This window comes from Ornithodoros turicata, chromosome 10 (genome assembly GCF_037126465.1).
Source record: "Ornithodoros turicata isolate Travis chromosome 10, ASM3712646v1, whole genome shotgun sequence".
NCBI lineage: Eukaryota > Metazoa > Arthropoda > Arachnida > Ixodida > Argasidae > Ornithodoros > Ornithodoros turicata.
The window spans coordinates 26,866,003-26,883,637 of NC_088210.1; the positions used below are offsets into that span (position 1 = coordinate 26,866,003).

Genomic DNA, 17,635 nt, shown 5'->3' on the forward strand with positions numbered 1-17,635 from the left:
CATGCATCGAGCATCGTTGACGAACCTGATACCCCTTTCTTCCTGCCTAACGTAATAAAAGGTACAACTCATGGAGGATATTTGCAATGAAAACAGATAGTCAAACGAATTACCTAACAATTTTGTCATTGATGGGCCGAATTAGCTAACAGAAGGGTTCAATACATAAAGATACGGATAAGATATGACAGAAGAAGAACGGCATACGCACTCTAAGGAAAAAAAAAAGGTTGTGAAAGGTGGTAACTTCTAGAGTTACCACCTAGGTCAACATAGCGTCTGATAAAGGGCGTGAAAGGGTGGTACTTATCATATATCCATATTGCAACAAAAAGGCGTACGCCCTTCTCGCTCAGCGGTAACCCTATCGAAGCGGTAACCCTATCCCTAACCCTATTGTATGTATTTGTCCCTTCTATGTGTTCCAGCCGCAGAACATCAATTGTCTCATGGTAACCCTATCATTCGTAGGTAGCAGGTAGAACTTTGCGACCTTTTAGGCACAACATACGCGGCAACTGTTACCTCCTAAAAGGTGTAACTGCTCTACCCTTTTTTCTGAGGGTGCATATAAAATAGCGGCGCCATTGTACACTGATGACGATGACAATAAGGCTGAGGGTTTAGGCTAGCGTTAAGGCAGCGAGGAAACGACGGCTTAATAGATATTTAGCTCAGTTTTCTTCCGGTTTCCGATCAATGAGTGAGCTTGATGAGAGCGTTAGTCTGTGCATGGCGGTTAATGGAGTGAATTAAGAAGAAAAAAAACAATAAACATTGTTGCTAACTAGCATCACGCAGGTACCGCTTTACATTGATAGGAAGTTAATTCAACATATTTATTCACTTTTGCAAGCGCTATCGCTCACACCTCAGTTCACGATAATGATAATGATAATTCGTGGCCTCATGTGCTCGGACAACTATGATAATGCGCCTCAACTCAGGCTCAATCTGGTAATCTATAATTGGAGAGTTTCATCGAGTTTCCCGCTACTGTTACCGTAATTCTTCAGCTCTACAAAAATAAACGAGGTATCCTGCTGGACCGCATATCTTAAAACACACACACACACACGAATGAAGATCGCGTTTAAAATAGATGTTCCTCCTGTAAAGCGTGCTCTGCCGCAAAAAGCGTCTTGATGTGGCGAAGCCAACTTTGGGGGCGCTCCACAATGTGCTTGAACTCACGGGAGTAGAAATGCGGGACGCACCAGACACGTAAGATTGATTATCCCATCCAGAATGTTCCGGACTTTCTTGGAATTGCGGCATCCACTCTCGCAGATTTTAAGCGAGGGATGAGAAACTCTGCCCACATTCGTTCCAGAACGTCAAGGCTGTAGTTGTCTGGAGAGTAAAAAAAAAGCAAACTGTTTGCGCTTGGAAGATTACACGGATTTTAAAACACATACATCCGAGGAAAAGTGCTATTAAATGCTCCTGAAACTAGGTAGCACAACAATATGCTCGGTGAGTTAGAAAAGTAGTTTAGAAAAGTAGTGAGTAAAATAGCGCATTATATTCAAACCAGTTCAAGCGGGAATACGTGATAATAATAACAATTATAATAAACAAAATAAAAAGCCCGGAAGCTTCACATTTATTATTCCTTTTATTATTATTGCTTGTGCCCATCTACACTAGACTGAACCTTTGACATTTCTCCAGGAATATACGAGAAGTGGCCCAAACATAATGACAATCACAACTTGCAATCGCCGTCCCAAGCGGTGAAATTCGTTTCCATGTCTCTCTATGAATACCAACCTTATGTACTTACAACTACAGGTCAATTGACAATTGACATTTGACTCTACTCACTCTACTGACAATTTTGGTCATCGTGTATGGCTGTTCTCTCGAGATTCCTTAAAAAGAAGACGTGGAGTTGAAAAAAAGAAAGAATGGGGGTTTGCTGCTGCGCGCAAAGCAGGACCATTGCTGCCAAATGCTTCAATTTCGGAACTGCACACAAGCTCAAATGAACATAAACGTTGCGATCGGGGCCCGCTCGAACGAACGTTCAGGCAATTCTCCTCAGTGCTGCCCTCGGTATCTTCGGCAGGGCTTTCTGCACACGGTACTGTATTTAACGCTTCTCGTTCTTAAAGCTCTGGCGAAGCTACCGAGGGCATTGCCTGAGGAATTGCCTGAACGTTCGTGCAAGCGGGTTCGCTGGTCTGAGGCTTACATAAAGATAATGCTTCAAATATGGCAAAAGGAACACAGGTGCCAGCCGGTGCACGCTGATTGGTAAGCTGACATTAGCCTTAGATATTAACCTAGTATTTATGCCTAGCGCAAAAGCTTAACCGAAGCGCGCATACAGCGAATCAGCTTTTCAACCACCTTATAGGAAGACGTAGCTGACGCAGATATTGACCAGCGGCAGAATCTTGAGCACGGGAGCACATGATATGTATTATGCAACAACGCGGATAATAATACACAAAATATTCCTGGATGGCGGATGGCTTAATGGCGGATTCTTAATAATAAATTTCTAAACGCTAGAATAAAAAGGAGTACATTTCGGAGTAATTGCACCGCTAAGCCCCCAGATGGCAATTACTTCCATTTTAGTACCCAACCTTGAAATTCCGTTCCCAGCACCGCAAACCGTCCTGGACTTCGCATTTTCTCCTCGCAATGCGTCTATAGTCCCCTAGAGGTCTAAAACCAGTCCTTTGGATTTTTTGATCATTTTGATTCATCTTATTACCCTCACTAAACTCACGAGGCACCTCAGCCTCATCGATAAAGGAGTCACTGAATATATGTGCTGACCTTTAAGTTGGCAGAATTTATCACATTTAAAGCTCCCCATCGTATAAACCTTTAAAAACTTAGCATTGACGATGAGAATTTTATCACGATGAGGGTACATACTTTTACAGTCGCTTTCTCGCCCACCCCCCCATACACTTTTTATAATCCTATATCCTTCCATTGATTTACATTTGCCTCTTACTATTCTTTCCATCTACTTTTTTTTTTTCATTTCGTTTTTCCGGCCCCGTCTAGTGCTCTTATCGCGCTGAACATTGAAGCAATTTGTTTCATCGGGCTGCAATCAAGAGCCATCGGCATAAATATCGGATCTTGATTCGAAGTCTTGTTCCCCGAAATGGCTCATAACTTCCCAGAGGCTATGCTCGATCATTTGTCATCTGTGCGAGCTCTCGCCGCACACTGTCCGTGTCCCTGGCCATCATCACCTTCATTTCGCGCGATGATCGCTTCTGTGCTGAGAACCTCTCTATAATATAGTTCACATGTTTCTCATAGTTCATACGGCGGACGCAAGGTTTTTCTTGTTTCCTCCATTTTTTAGACCGATAAATACGTACGGGTTATACAAGCGTCATGGCCGAGCGGATTAAGGCGTCCCGCTTGTTGGTGGTAGCCAGCCAAGGTCGTGCCGAAGGCTGGGAGGTGGTGGGTTCGAATCCTACCTCCAGCTGTGCTGTCTGGGTTTTCCGACAGACTTTCCGGACGAATTGTCGGCACAGTTCCCCTTGAAGTCGGCCCAAGACGTATACGGACTCTATTTCCCCAGTCCTTTCTGCTCTCCTCTCTCCATGTGTCCACGTTTGTAGGCTGCTCATAGCCAAACTTGCATCGCGTCGCTAAAACCGATGATGATGATATAATGATGATGATGATGAACAGCAAATTCGCCACGAACAAACCGAAAAAAAAAAAAAACATTGCTGTTGTATTGTGAAGTTGTACTAGGTCGTAAGCATTTTGCCGTTTTTCTTTTACAAACCAATCAATCAGTCAATCAATCGGAAGCGCTTGATGTAGCACGGCTATCTAAAAGATAGCGGAAGGTCCGAATGTAGTGAGCAGAGGGCGCTTGCGTTGTGCTTATCGCAGTGTGTAAACTGCTTAATGCAAGACTAATGAAGATACTGGGCTTTTCGGGACGGGTTCCCGAGCAGGCAACACACGTGTCGTGTCACGTCACTACATTTTACACGAGCTATACAGTAAAAGGAGCAGCCTTTCCCAGGCTTATGCCTTTTCCGCCTGTCTTCTCTATTTCCGTGTACGTCAAATACAATAAAACAAATCTAATCAAAAATCAAGAAGATCAGCAAAGCGATGTCAGCTACTTCCAAGGAATAGGACGACGTCATCGTATCAAGTTTTCGGAACACTTATCGTGAGTTCTTCCCAATCTACTGGATATCGTTATTTTAATGAAGTGGGAATAACCGCCGGAATTTTTCACCTTATATCTTTCTGAATGTCACACAGTTTTAGACAAGCCTTATGATTTCACAGGACGGTGCAGGAGCTTCCCGGTACAGCTCCAGTCAACCTTAATAACAACACTGGACAAAAATGTGGTCTCGTTCCCGAGCGCGATTACAGCAACCCTTGGCGCCATGAGGAAATCTTAATTGAACAAAATTATTCTGATAGTTTATCGCAAGGATTTCTTTCACTTAACATTCCCCCAGAGCACCAAGCGTGACTGTTATCGCGCTGGGAAATGAGAGAGTGAATTTTTTCCAGTGTTATTATTAAGGTTGACCGGAGCTGTACACGCATATTCCTAAAAGGCTGACAACGTCTCGAGCAAGAGAACGAATCGGTCGTTGCGATTTTCCTTCGTTGAACACAGCGACCTCTTAATGAGCAAAAACGAGTGAGTAACTGCAAATTACCTTGCAGGGTGCGCCCACACACTGCGGACGAGATAAAAGTAATTTACCGGAACAGTTAAACCGACTACTACAGAGACGGCATTGCATTTCGTCTTAATAAAAGTCAACGTGCACTCCTATTTATTATGCTTACAGGCAATCCAGGCAGGAAGACAAAATGGGATTGCTACGATGAATAGTCGTGGCATATTCCGCAAACCACAAGTTAAGTATAGTATTGGGTAGAGTAAGTGTAAGTATGTACTTAAGTAGGAAGTTAAGTATGTCGTAAGCATACAAATAAGAAATGCTACCTGCATTATTAACGACATGTACGCGAATGTTAATGCAGATAGACTATTAGAGGTCAAGAACAGCACCGTGCTTTCTTTCTTTGTTACTTCTACGTACGAGCGCCTGTTCGAAGTCATACTTTACACAGGCAGAGGGCGCGCGTCAGAAAGCATTGTTTGACGTTCTCTTTCATCCTTCAGAGGGCCGTCTAAACCTTTGCGATGTTTAGGGAACACAGACCCTCCCTCTATTATTATGTAACTTTGAGGATGTCATTCCGCTGTGAGGCTCTGATATGGGAAACGCCATATGGCGTGACGTTTCGGCCGACTCGCATCATTTTGCGGAGCCTTTACAAACTTCTGCAAGCAAAGCTAACTACTTTAGAAAGTGTTATTAGGAGTTTCTCGTTCAGCAGCTTTCATTCCAAACTTGACGTGAGGCGGTCTTGAACTTGCAGTGCGGGGTACACGAGGAAACGGATCGCGCCTCTCACATCCTCACACCTTTTTTTCGCTGTGTGCGCGTGTGGTTTTGTTTTTCTTTTTTAAAGGAAAAGCAAGTCGGCCTACGACTGAAACACCTTTCCTCCCTTTCCTTTTTTTTTTCAATAAACCCATATCCCCCCACCCCACCCTTTAAGCTGCGCCCAAAGCCATGAGGTGCCAGTGACGTCACGCCTCTTATATTTTTGCTTTCCCCCATTCTCTGGTGACCTTCAGGAAACGACTTAAAGGTCATGCATGTTCAAAGTCACGTTACCGCTTTTGTTATTTACCTGGTTCTACACGTTCGGTTTTTGTGGTTATTTCGTTTAAAAAGTGCTTCTAAGTGCAGGGGCATTAGTAACCTAAACTCCTGTACGTGCAGTCCGAGTAAAGGACACGATAACATCAAGAAACACATTAGGCGTAGGTCTGCCTCAACGATGCCCTCGCGTCCGGTAATAGGAACCGACGTGCACGTAGACAGTAAACAAGCGAGCACATCACGATAAATTCGATTTCAAGCGTCGTGATTTTACAGCAGGTTTGCGTCAAACATACAAACTTCCAAACAAACAAACATCCAACTTACAAACGTCCTTCTTTGTGTGTGTGCGTGTGTGTCTCATAAGTATTAATTAATGTTAATAAAATTGTTTAACAAGCGTTAAGACCCGCACCAGACCCTATATGACAGCCATTAGCTTATTCACCCATGGCAACCACCTGTCATCTCCAGGGACAAATTCATCCGTCGTACGGCTTGCTTTTCTTGTCTCGGCTTCGTCCACTGGACAGTGATCACCTATTTCAACAACCGAATAAATTTTAGGAGGAGAGAAATTGAGCAATATTGACGAGGTTGTCGAGCTCATGCATCGCTTCCTTGACATATACAAACTCATTTGAGATTAATAAAGAAGCTTCCTAAACGATGCAACAAGTGCATATAGCGCACAAGTGCGAGCTACGTTTCCATTTTTTTCTTTCTATTTCTATTCTATTCTATAGTGCATATAGCGATCGTAGGAGACCGCATTGAAATCGGGCATGTAAAAGGCTTTTCTCGTACCATTAAACAGAAATATCACAGATGTAGATCCCTGTTTATCGTTGAACCACTCTCGTACATGTAAGAAATCAGTTATGCGTTGTCCCACCTTATATCCCTCAGCTACTTTATGGTGCATATGGTTTTGGTTTGTGGTGGCTTGTTATTAAACGAAGCACAATGAACGGAGGGTCATAAAACACGTGAAAACCATATTGGTCATTGCTTATTCCCATGCTCAAGTTATGATAAATCATACCATCACCACCACCAGCACCATCTATCATATGTCATACTATACACAAGGTCAATCTACCAGACAGACAGAGATAGATAGATTCAACCTCCCCTTATTATTTAACCAACCAACAACAACAACAACAGATAGATCAAACAAGCTAGACAATCATTGATAGATCAATCTAGGTATGTTGGACAACCTTTCTACCACGAAATCAACGCTGGAATAGAAAAAGAAAAAAAAAAAAGAGAGAACGAATAAACACCACCAACGTGCTTACGCGATTCCACTTCTTCACTGAGCGTTCTTACATGGCAGATATATAGGCTAGAAGGGCCACAATTTGTTTCTAACACCTCGAGGGCTACTTCTTCAAATATATCGGGATGGAAGAGAAGGAAAAGCTACAAGGTAGAGTCTTGGTCTCCCACGGTAACTGACACTTCACACTGCAGCGAACGCAGTTGATGCCGTTTCTTATTTTCCATCTCCCCCGAGGGCACGAGGGATAAAAAATCAAGAGTGCATAACGGCTTAAAAATCAACACCTCAGAGAGTTGCAGCCATGGCAACCCAGGAACCGCTTTCCTACTAAAGCCGGAACACGCCGCAGCAGCGACATCCCACGGGAAGCGGACGGGGCAAGGAATCGATTGGGATGTTAACCTGAGGTCCAGGATTTGCATACGCAAAAGCGTTGAGGGGCAGAAAAGGTGAGTAAACAGTTGGTGAAACATGAAAAGTTCAAGAGTGCGGGTACGTGTGAGGGAGGCAAAAATCTTTAGCTTGTTTCTCGCAAAGCGTGTCAGTATACAGTGTATAACTTAGCCACTTAGGTGGAGCAGTAGGATATTGCTAATAAATAAATAAAATAAATAAATAAATAACACGTATCACACGACACTCTGCGAAGCCTCAGAGTGGAATTTTTTTCTGTTGAATTTTTTCTTGGTGTCAGTGTCACAAGGGTGATGCAGGAGATTGCTAAATGATAAGGTAGGCCCAAGCGCCATTCGAATGCGACCTGTTCGACTAAAGGCGAAAAAGCTGTTCCTGAGAGAACTGATATGTTCTGAGGCTGGAACACATAGAAGGAAGTGGGTTCGAGTCCTACAGCTGGCTAACCTTTTCAGTGACTTCCATCTTTCATCGTTAGCTGTTCCTGCTGCCATTGTAAATGACAACGTAACCACCGTTATCTATAAGAAAGTGCCATTTTCCCCATAAACGTGCTCTTTTTATATCTTTCTCTCTCTCTTTTTGCGAAACTTCTTTAAACACAAATCTGACTATATCGTTACAAGGATGAACAATCACATATTTAGTTTGCATCAAGTTATCCTCCCAATTTTAGAAGTTTATTATCTGTTGATTTTGGTTGATCGACAGACCCGTAGCCTATTTTTCTTTAACAGGTGCGATACTATTCAGAGTACCAGCTCCCGTGGCATTGTGGTTAGGATGATCGCTTTCCATGCCGAGACTGTAAAGTGAGACGGGTTCGAATCCTGTCACCGGCTGTGCTGCCTGAGGTTTTTCCCGGGTTTTCCGAAGACCTCCCAGACGAATGTCGGCACAGTTACCCATGAAGTCGGCCTTGGACGCATACTTACCCTCACTCCTTCCTGCTGTCCTCTCTCCATCTATCCACGTCTGTACGCCGCTCATAACCACAGTTGCTTCGCGTCTCTAACCCGGAATTTAAAAAAAAAAACAATTCAGTTTTATGCCCAGTTTGTGGCCCTAAAGCTTCACAAGTTACCACGCTCCATGACTCACACGTTGTTGTACCTCCCATTTCGTCCGAGACAGAAACACTGCCTAGTTATCTCTAGTTATCGCTCAACGTGCAGCCCTCCTAAGTATCCTCCTTATCGTCAAGCGCGTCTCAAGAGCGATATCAGCTCTGTTGCACGGGATCACTCTCCAAGCGTCTACACTATACCCGTCCAAAGTGTCAGCGCTGTACCGAAACACAGTTGGTAACAAGAAGAAGCCATGGTCCCAGCGTTCTCGTGCGCGCCCAGTGGATTTCTGCTGGGCTACATATATGTGATGTGCATACTATCTTTCTCAAATACCCCTTCGAACTCGTATTACGATGCTGGAAACCTAAAAGAGGAGTACGACTTCATCGTGGGTGAGTCGCTCTCTTTGTTTCTAATCGTAAATAGAATATACAAACGCCGTCATGTCAACGGAAAGGTACTCTACTTTAACTGACATCGTTGTCATTAAAACTAGATGGTCCTAACCATTTGAACTTTATTTCTGATTGTGTAAATTAGCAACGGTTTCCGTGAAAACATTCGTGAGGAAGACGACGCAGCAACCGAAAGAGAGGAAACAACCAGAAATTTTCCGTCCTTTTGGGGGGTATACGTAGATGTATTGCCACAGCTATTAGTCCGTTTCGAGACTAAACGCACAGAGTTTATGCGGAGTCTTTATTTTTTATTTCTGTGTTAGCGCCGCGAAAGAACTGTGGCTATGAACGGCGTACAGATGTGGACAGATGGAGAGAGGACAGCAGGAAGGAGTGGGGGACAGAGGAGTCAGTATGCGTCCTGTACCGACTTCAATTGTAAGTTTGAGGACGTATTTACAGTACTGGGGAGTAAATATCAGGGTGATGGGGTCTAAAATCGGGAGGAATTGCCATCCAGGGGCCTAGAGGCCGTGACTGCACTCCAGTTTACGTGCACTGCAGTTTAGGTTGCGCACTAATTTGTCAGATAATCTTATATCAGTTTATAAGTGCATGTAACTATGTATCTGCTTTGAAGCGATAAAATAAATCTCCGTTTGATTAACACGTGAGATTTAACAACGGAATGAATTGCAACTGGCATATCATACATAGGCGGGTATTTACGACTGTTGAAGGAAACGAAAGTAAAAAAAAAAGATAGCAATTCATCTTTGTGCCACATGTGCTTAATAGACCTGTATTGTTGACTCGATGAGACGAGCCACAGAAGATTCTCAACCATTCAGCCCGCTTGCTAACCGTATCTTGCCGATTACTATTCCTGAATCAGCAGCTGCGACAAGTTACAAAAAACCTAGCGCCACCTCTGTGGGGAAAATGTATTCACTAGGTGGCGAATATACCTTGTATCGCCAACTGTAGGATGGGACAAACGTTAGCTTGCCCACATCACGCTTCAAAAATAGTCCACAAAACAGCAACCGCCTGAGATCCCTCAGAAGCCTTCATTGGGATCGCAAGCGCCACCTGTGGCACGCAAGGACTCATGGGAACTTAGAGTGCCTTCAAGCATTACGAGACTGTCAGAGACGGAGATAGAAGAACAACAACAACATTCCCGGTGTGCGCTGCAGCAGCGTCAGCCGGGGTAAACCATAAACGAAGCAGACGACAGAGCGGTGTCCCTCAAAGTTCCCATGATGCTTTGCGTCGCGCGCTTGGCACCTTTGTAAAATCGTCTATTGGGGTAACCTTATAGAGCCGCCACGTGGCCTATAGGGCGTGGTGGTTTGCACCATATGAAGCTATCGCTTTAGTGAAATGAAGATATTAGTCCCATTAGTCCCCATAAATTGGAACAGACTAGACCAACGCCAGGAACAAGAGTTCAGCAGTACGCACTTTCTTTGTCTATGCAGTTGGCAGCGGGTCAGCAGGAAGCGTAGTGGCCAACAGACTGAGTGCAGTTCCTGACGTATCGGTATTGCTCATTGAGGCTGGAAACGCTCCAGATGCGGAAACAGATGTGCCTCTCCTATTCAGTCTCCAGATTGGAGGGAAGTACGACTGGAACTACAAGACGGTTCCGCAAACGGATGCCTGCCTTGGAATGGTCGAACACGTAAGGCTGCATTACGTCGCTTCTAACGGAAACTGACAAAAAGAAACCAGCAACTGATACGTGAGGTCCTCTTCCCAGAGGAGCACGTGGAACAGAGGAAAAGCGCTTGGTGGCACGAGCGTTATTAATGGCATGATGTTCGTGCGTGGCAATAGACTAGATTTCGACAACTGGGCCGCAAGCGGTGCTACAGGATGGACCTACGACGAAGTACTTCCATACTTCAAGAGCATCGAGACCTTTACAATCCCTGAATACGCAGATAATGGTGAGAACCCAAGCAGCACAACATCTTGGCCCAATATTTGACCAAGATTGGCAATGCCGGCCCAATATTGAACCAAGATTGGGCCAGTATTGCCAATATCGGGACAAGATGTTGTGCTGCGTGGGTGGATCATTGGCTGCACGCCCACTACACACAATCATGCCTCCCCCTGAAGTGCGAGTATGCCTTGGTATTAATTTATCGCACAATGCGATTTGACCACGTACAATTCACTTGGCAGGTTACCATGGTGACAAAGGAGAGCTGACGATTGGCTATGCACCATCGATGTCGCTCTCTGGTCAAGCGTTTTTAGACGCGTGCAAGGAACTGGGATATGATGAAATTGACTACAACGGTCCCACGCAGTCCGGTAATGTAGACGCAAGTTTCTTTAGCCTGTACCAAATCCTGGAGCCACTGTTTCGCAACAACAGGATGTCGACCATTCTGTGTCAATGAAGAAGTAATCAGGGGTTCCAAATTTCCTGTCTCAGAAGCTACAGGCTGTCCGGGCCCACCTAGAGAGACAGTTGCACCAGGATAAAAATATCCGCTTCCGATGTGCATAGACAATACGTGGAGTGTTGATTCCCTGTTGTGCTTTCTCAGGCTGTTCGAGAGTCCAATTCAACATCAAGGCCGGACGTAGAGAAAGTTCGAGCAAGGCGTTCCTTTCCCGCATAATTAAGCAGCGTCCTAACTTGCATATTACATTGGGCAGCACAGCTACTAAGGTACGTACGCCTTGCATTGCGTGACGTGAAAAAGTGATATGTATCTGGGCGCTGATAAATGCAGTGATAAAGTGGTAAAAGAGAAAGCACTGACGAGCCCTAAGCCCTCTCGACACTTCGGCGACTCCTAATTGACTGAAAGATTTAAGAACCCCTAATTAGTGTCAAAAATATTAATCTGTAGAGTAATCGATTTTCGCTTTAATGGACACCATACTTCAAGAAGACGCACAAAACTACTTTAAAAATATGTACACATAACCGCTTTATTTCGACAAACCATGGATGGCCTAACAAAATAGCGTAGATGTGGTGGATGAACTCCACGATGTAAAATCCTGAGTCCGGGCACACAGAGGACGACACACAACACACGACTCATGGACCACTGGACCACGGACACAGACATCATGGAGGCTCATGGACCACGACTCACGACCCATGGACAAGTAAAGTCTACCACACAGTAACTTCAGTCGAGCAATGACTCGCAAAAAGTATTTTTTTTAGAAGTAGTCCATTTTGCCACAAAGAAAACATTTCGAAAAACTGTCCTGCAGTGCAATAATTGCTGTTAAGGGCGTTCAGTGTTGAGGAAGTCTTTCATGTACCCTTGCTGAAGTTGTTTATTTGAACTGTATAGTAAGGTGTCACTGTATGCATTCGGTAGATACAGTTCGATGGAACACATGCGGTCGGCGTTCATTTCGAAAAGCATGGGACCTCTCATTTCATCCGCGCCGCAAGAGAAGTGATCCTTTCAGCTGGCGCCATTGCATCTCCTCAGCTGCTCATGTTATCCGGAGTGGGACCAAAAACCCATCTCCAGGAACTTGGGGTATGTCTCTACCTGCCGTTTTTCTTTTTTTTCTTTTTTTGTATAGGTGAACACAATGTAGTGACGTTTCACATTTACTAAGCATTGCTGAAGGACGGCAATAAATTACAAAATGCGTGTCAAGCTTCGCGAACGTTCAGCAGAGTCAGCAGAGTGTTCAGCTGAGTCAGTGGGGTTTTCAAAGCGGTTTCAAGACCAGTGGTGTTTCAAGGTCAGTGGGGCTTTGTCCTGTTCGTGTGAAGGATAACGTGAAAGGAGCTTATCCTAGTATATTCTCGAAGCCATATGTCGTGATTTCTTAGCAGACATGCTCAAGCAGACGGACAGGTTGCTGCAGGCCACGACCACTGGCCGCAAAGACCCTTCAAACGATGTTTCGGCCGTTAAACTGTCCAGGAAACGCATTTCGGGGTTCAGGAAATTACGTTGAAAGCAAATTTTGTTACAATGTTGTTACAATTTTGTTAATTTATTGCCATCAGTGTAACATTCAAACTGCTAGATTCCAGTGGTAGCAGACCTTCCCGTTGGACAAAATCTTCAGGACCACATGTTTATTGGTGGAATAGCTGCAACCTTGGAGAATAACGCTCTGATCCAAGATCCAGGTGTCGACGCCTACACAGACTACTGTTTGCACGGAAATGGTAGGGTGCCTAGAACAACTAACCCTGTCACACCTGCCATTTCACGAGCCAGTGCCTCCTCGTTCATGATTGAGGGAGATATGTTTATGATGAAAAAAAGGAGGGAAAGGTTAGCCTGCGCTACGGCGGCTTGCTACTCCCAGCAAAAAAAAAAAAAAAAAAGGAAACACGAAATTGGTCACACTTCATGGAACCCGCGTATATTCCTAGGAAGCTGTCTTTTCTTGTCTTTTTTTTTTTTTTTTTGTTCTAAAGTTTCTAAACTTCCGTACTGCATAGCTTAATTGATCGGGCTCACATAATGATGGTATATGCTAATGCTTGTGTTCACAGGTTATTCAGCACACTAGTGCTGGCTACTGAGACTGATCTGAAATTACAGAATTGATTGTATACCATATAGGATTATGAGGATGGTGAACGCGTCATTCACTATTGTTAATTCCCGACATTTCCAGGTCCTCTTGCCATACCAGCAGGCATCGAAGCCCTTTCAATGCTGAGCACGTCATTTGTGAACACTAGCACGGAGAGTCCCGATGTGGAACTCATATTCTTTGGAGTATCTCCATCAGCACCAGATGGTGAAACGTACTTGAAAAATGCTGGCTACAAGAATGAGGTGGGCCTTTATTTGTGTGTGCATTTTACTAAATGCATGAAATGCGGGAGAGTTCGAAATCAGTACCCCATAGTCCACCTGATTATCGTAATATTCATGCCACGAATCAGTCATGTCGACAACCGTGCCTATCTCTTTCATAGCTGCCTTTTTTTGGGACATTAACATTCTCTCCACTTTCTCCAGGTGTACGAAAAGTACCTTATGCCAAACAGGGAAAGATATGCCGTTCAAATCCTACCATGCTTGAACAAGCTCAAGTCAAGGGGCGAAATTAAACTGAAAAGTACCAACCCTCACGAGCATCCACTCATCGACCCGAAGTACTTCTCGCATCCAGAGGACATTCTTGTAGCCATTGAAGGTATTCCGTCAATGTCTGATTATATTCGATAAGAAAACGATGAATAATACCTCAAATTTGGGGCACGAAGTCGAGTGACCGAGAATGCTGAGTCACAACTGTATATCGCGCCAATTGCAGCCATTCATTTCGTGCGAAGGCTGTCTTGATTAGCGTTCAGAGACAATACCCAAGCAGCACAATGTACTGAAAGTCGAGTGCAATAGGGGTGGGCGGTATGTGTCCTATCAATGTTCTTTAGTTTCACGAGTCTGTTCAAGGCCTTTCACCTACCCGTCCACCCCTATTGCACTCGGCTTTCAGTACATTTTGCTGCTTGGGTAAGCCGTAAACGCAAGGTACTGGAGTGCACATTATAAGCACGAGGGTGATCCAGGAAGTAAAAACTGCTCAGCTTTACCAAATTAGAAAACGACATTGTATTATTCGATTGCGAGACAGTAAAAAAACTACACAGCGAGCCATCCAAAATCGAAGACGTGGAAACTTTTCTAGCAGCATTATTCCTCTTCATGGCAACGCTCAGCCTCATGCTGTTGCTGCAACACAAGCTTTGTTGAACAGTTTCGGATGGGAGGTTTTCGGTCACCCCTCCTATAGCCCAGACCTTGCTTCTAAGCGATGTTCACGGCGTCAGCAATTGGTTAAATGGGCTTGCGGTGGACGAAACAGCGCGACTTTAAAGGTCGTCAGCGGGTATGATAAACTATTTAAATACAGGAAATGATTTTGCAGATTAATGTACTGTGTATTTTAAATTTCAATTTTTTAAGCCTCAATTTTTAAAGCTAAGCGGCGTGCTTAATTTCTGGATTAGCCTTGTAGAATATATGCTCAGTGGGGCCTCGTAACGCTCACAGCCTTGTAAAAAAGCACCGCCTAAATATGCACCCTAGCTTCTTTGATATCGTAGCATTCGAAAAACCACCTACCAGTCTGTCTTCGCATTCCACCAACGGAACACTTTGCCATGCGTTTCACGACGTCCCATATCAACACCGAGTTCGTCGCAGAACATGTGCCAGCTCACTGCTACTAGCAGTCAGAACTTCACAAACGTAAGAAGTGGCGAGGAGGTGCATGACGTGTGCCTCTCCGGCTAATCACTAAGATAAGAACGCCGACGTGATATCAGGATGCGTCAGTGGTTACTGGTTCACAGAGACTTGTCGGGTTCAATGTGAGGTTCAGGTTATTGATAATTCGGGGTTTTACGTTGGCCAGATAACAATTATGATAAGAGACGCCACCATGGAAGACCCGTGGAGTAACTTTGCGCAGCTGACGGTCATTGAACGTGTGAAGTTTAGATACTAAGCCACGTGGTGTTATAACAATAGAGAACAATACTGCTTGTATGGTACTTTAATGCGGAGTAGATAGCGGTCACAGTGTTTGCGACATTCTGCCGTGACCGTACCGTCTTCATGTGTCATTAGCAAAATGTGTCTTATCAAAGTTCTGTAGTTTCACGAGCCTGTTCAAGGCCGTCCACCTACCCGTCCACCCCCATTGCACTCGACTTTCAGTACATTGTGCTGCTTGGGAACGTATTCGTTGGCGGGAGCAGTGGACGTGCATTGCTGACGTTGTTTGCATAAGCAACAAACTAATAAATTTGAGGCGCCAAAATTGCGAAAGTGCTCGTTCACTGCCTGTGTTCCTGTGCTGACTTGCAAGACCCAACTGAACGAAGAGAAGTTTCAGAATATTAATGGCACTATGAGGATGCGTAAGGCGGGGGGAGGGGGGAACATATTTATTAGAACAAAGAAAAAAGGGAAGGAAAGGTCAGCCAAACGGCATGCGTAAAGAGTTACAAGCATTCGACCGCATTTGAACTTAGCTGTGTTTATCAGCCACCTGAGCTTTCTGTCCTGCGACTCTACGATAAGTCGTCCTGTATCCTGCTATGATTCAGAATGCCTAATGCACTTGACTTGAGTCTTTTATCTTTCGTGTACAGCTGTGAAGAAAACATTGGAGGTCATAGACACTAACGCCATGAAGGCACTTGGAGCAAAACGATGGGACATTTCCTTCCCTGGCTGCGAAGACAAGGTTCTTTATAGTGACGAATACCTCGAGTGCCTGATACGTCATCTGACCCACACCGTGTGGCATTACAGTGGCACTTGCGCCATGGGTTCAGATAATACTTCAGTGGTGGACGCTCGGCTTAGGTAACTATGATATGATTGTGGAAAGTGCCATCATTGAATTTTGCTTACAGAGTTCGAGGAGGTGTGACAAACCTGAGGGTCATCGATGCGTCTATAATGCCCGTGGTGACTACAGGAAATACTAACGCTCCAACGATGATGATTGGCGCCAAAGGTGCTGCTATGGCCCTGGAAGACAATGGCCTAACTGTCGAGGTTGAGTAGGCGAAGGTGATGTGGTGGGTTACTGCAAAATAAAGAGCTTAGAACTGTAACATCGAGACTACGTGCCGCTCGTAGCCTCTCAGATACTACAGCATGAGCCTAGCTCGGAGCTCTTTTCGGTGACAGCCCTCGACACATTGTCAGCGTATCGCGTTCTACAAAGTTTCGAACTGTATTCACTAACGTAAACGTAACGTGGTAACGTAATTAGCACATGGCGCAGATAAACCGGTCCCTTCCAAATTTACTCGGTATTATTCTCCACCGCTAATCTTCCCAATAGATAATAATAGAGGTCCAATATTGGGCCGACGTTGCCAATATTGGACCGATATTGGGCCAAGATGTTATGCTGCTTGGGTCTGTGTCGTCCCGAGTTGGTCCCTGCCTAGTATGCAGTGGGCTTACATTGCCGTAACCAGTGAGACGGCTAATACGGATGCGAATATAGAGACACAACGGAGCAACACTGACAAAAACAAATACACTTGTACGTGGAAAATAAATGAGCTGTTTCATGCATCTTCCCTAAATCCATTTTTTACCAGCATGTTACTTTCATGCTGATTGCGTGTCATGTACATGTATATATTGGTGACGTAAAATAAAATAAAAATACAGAGAATAGAGCATCGTATTCTCAAAACAATTTTAAAGAATGACGAGCTTTCGTGAAAGGTCTGCAGTTACTCAGGTGATAAAAATTGAAGAGTAGCGAAATATGTAGCAAACGAGAGTAAGAGAAAAGCTTGGCAAAGCGACGCGTGTGGATATAAGGAAATGTGTTAAGTAGGTGATGGTGATACGAACATTGCTTCCTGCTGGACGTAGAGGCACTTCTATGTCGTAAAGAGGGACCATATATGTGCTGAGGCCCTGAGATTCGGAAGGCAACCAGGGATTAATCGTTTGCACGCCTAACGAGCTAACGAATGGCAGGAAATTCAAAAGAACTGGGATGTGACACATTGCGCGTGACGTATGCTACGCCCTTCACGTATCGCGCGAAAAGCACCGTGCACGTGCTTTGTCACGTGCCCTTCTCAACCAGTGCTCCGTCCCTCATTAATTCGTTACGCGTGAAAGCGAGTAAGCGATCTTGCCCATAAATAGCGTTGTTTTTCTTTGTCTCTTTCTTAATTTCTTTAAGCACAAATCTGAATATTTTAAATCGTAACAAGAATGAACAATCACATATTGAGTT

General features: G+C 44.5%; 1 protein-coding gene across 1 annotated transcript; it reads left to right on the plus strand.

The window, feature by feature from the left end:
* Positions 1–8,636: 8,636 nt before the first annotated feature.
* On the plus strand, positions 8,637–17,058 carry LOC135371283 (glucose dehydrogenase [FAD, quinone]-like). The gene is made up of 11 exons (XM_064605390.1): positions 8,637–8,875; positions 10,366–10,568; positions 10,647–10,836; positions 11,078–11,209; positions 11,449–11,573; positions 12,244–12,411; positions 12,914–13,058; positions 13,517–13,680; positions 13,867–14,044; positions 16,011–16,227; positions 16,278–17,058. The coding sequence occupies exons 1-11, from the start codon at positions 8,734–8,736 to the stop codon at positions 16,429–16,431; spliced, it is 1,818 nt and encodes a 605-aa protein (XP_064461460.1). The 5' UTR covers positions 8,637–8,733; the 3' UTR covers positions 16,432–17,058.
* The last annotated feature ends 577 nt before the right edge of the window (positions 17,059–17,635 follow it).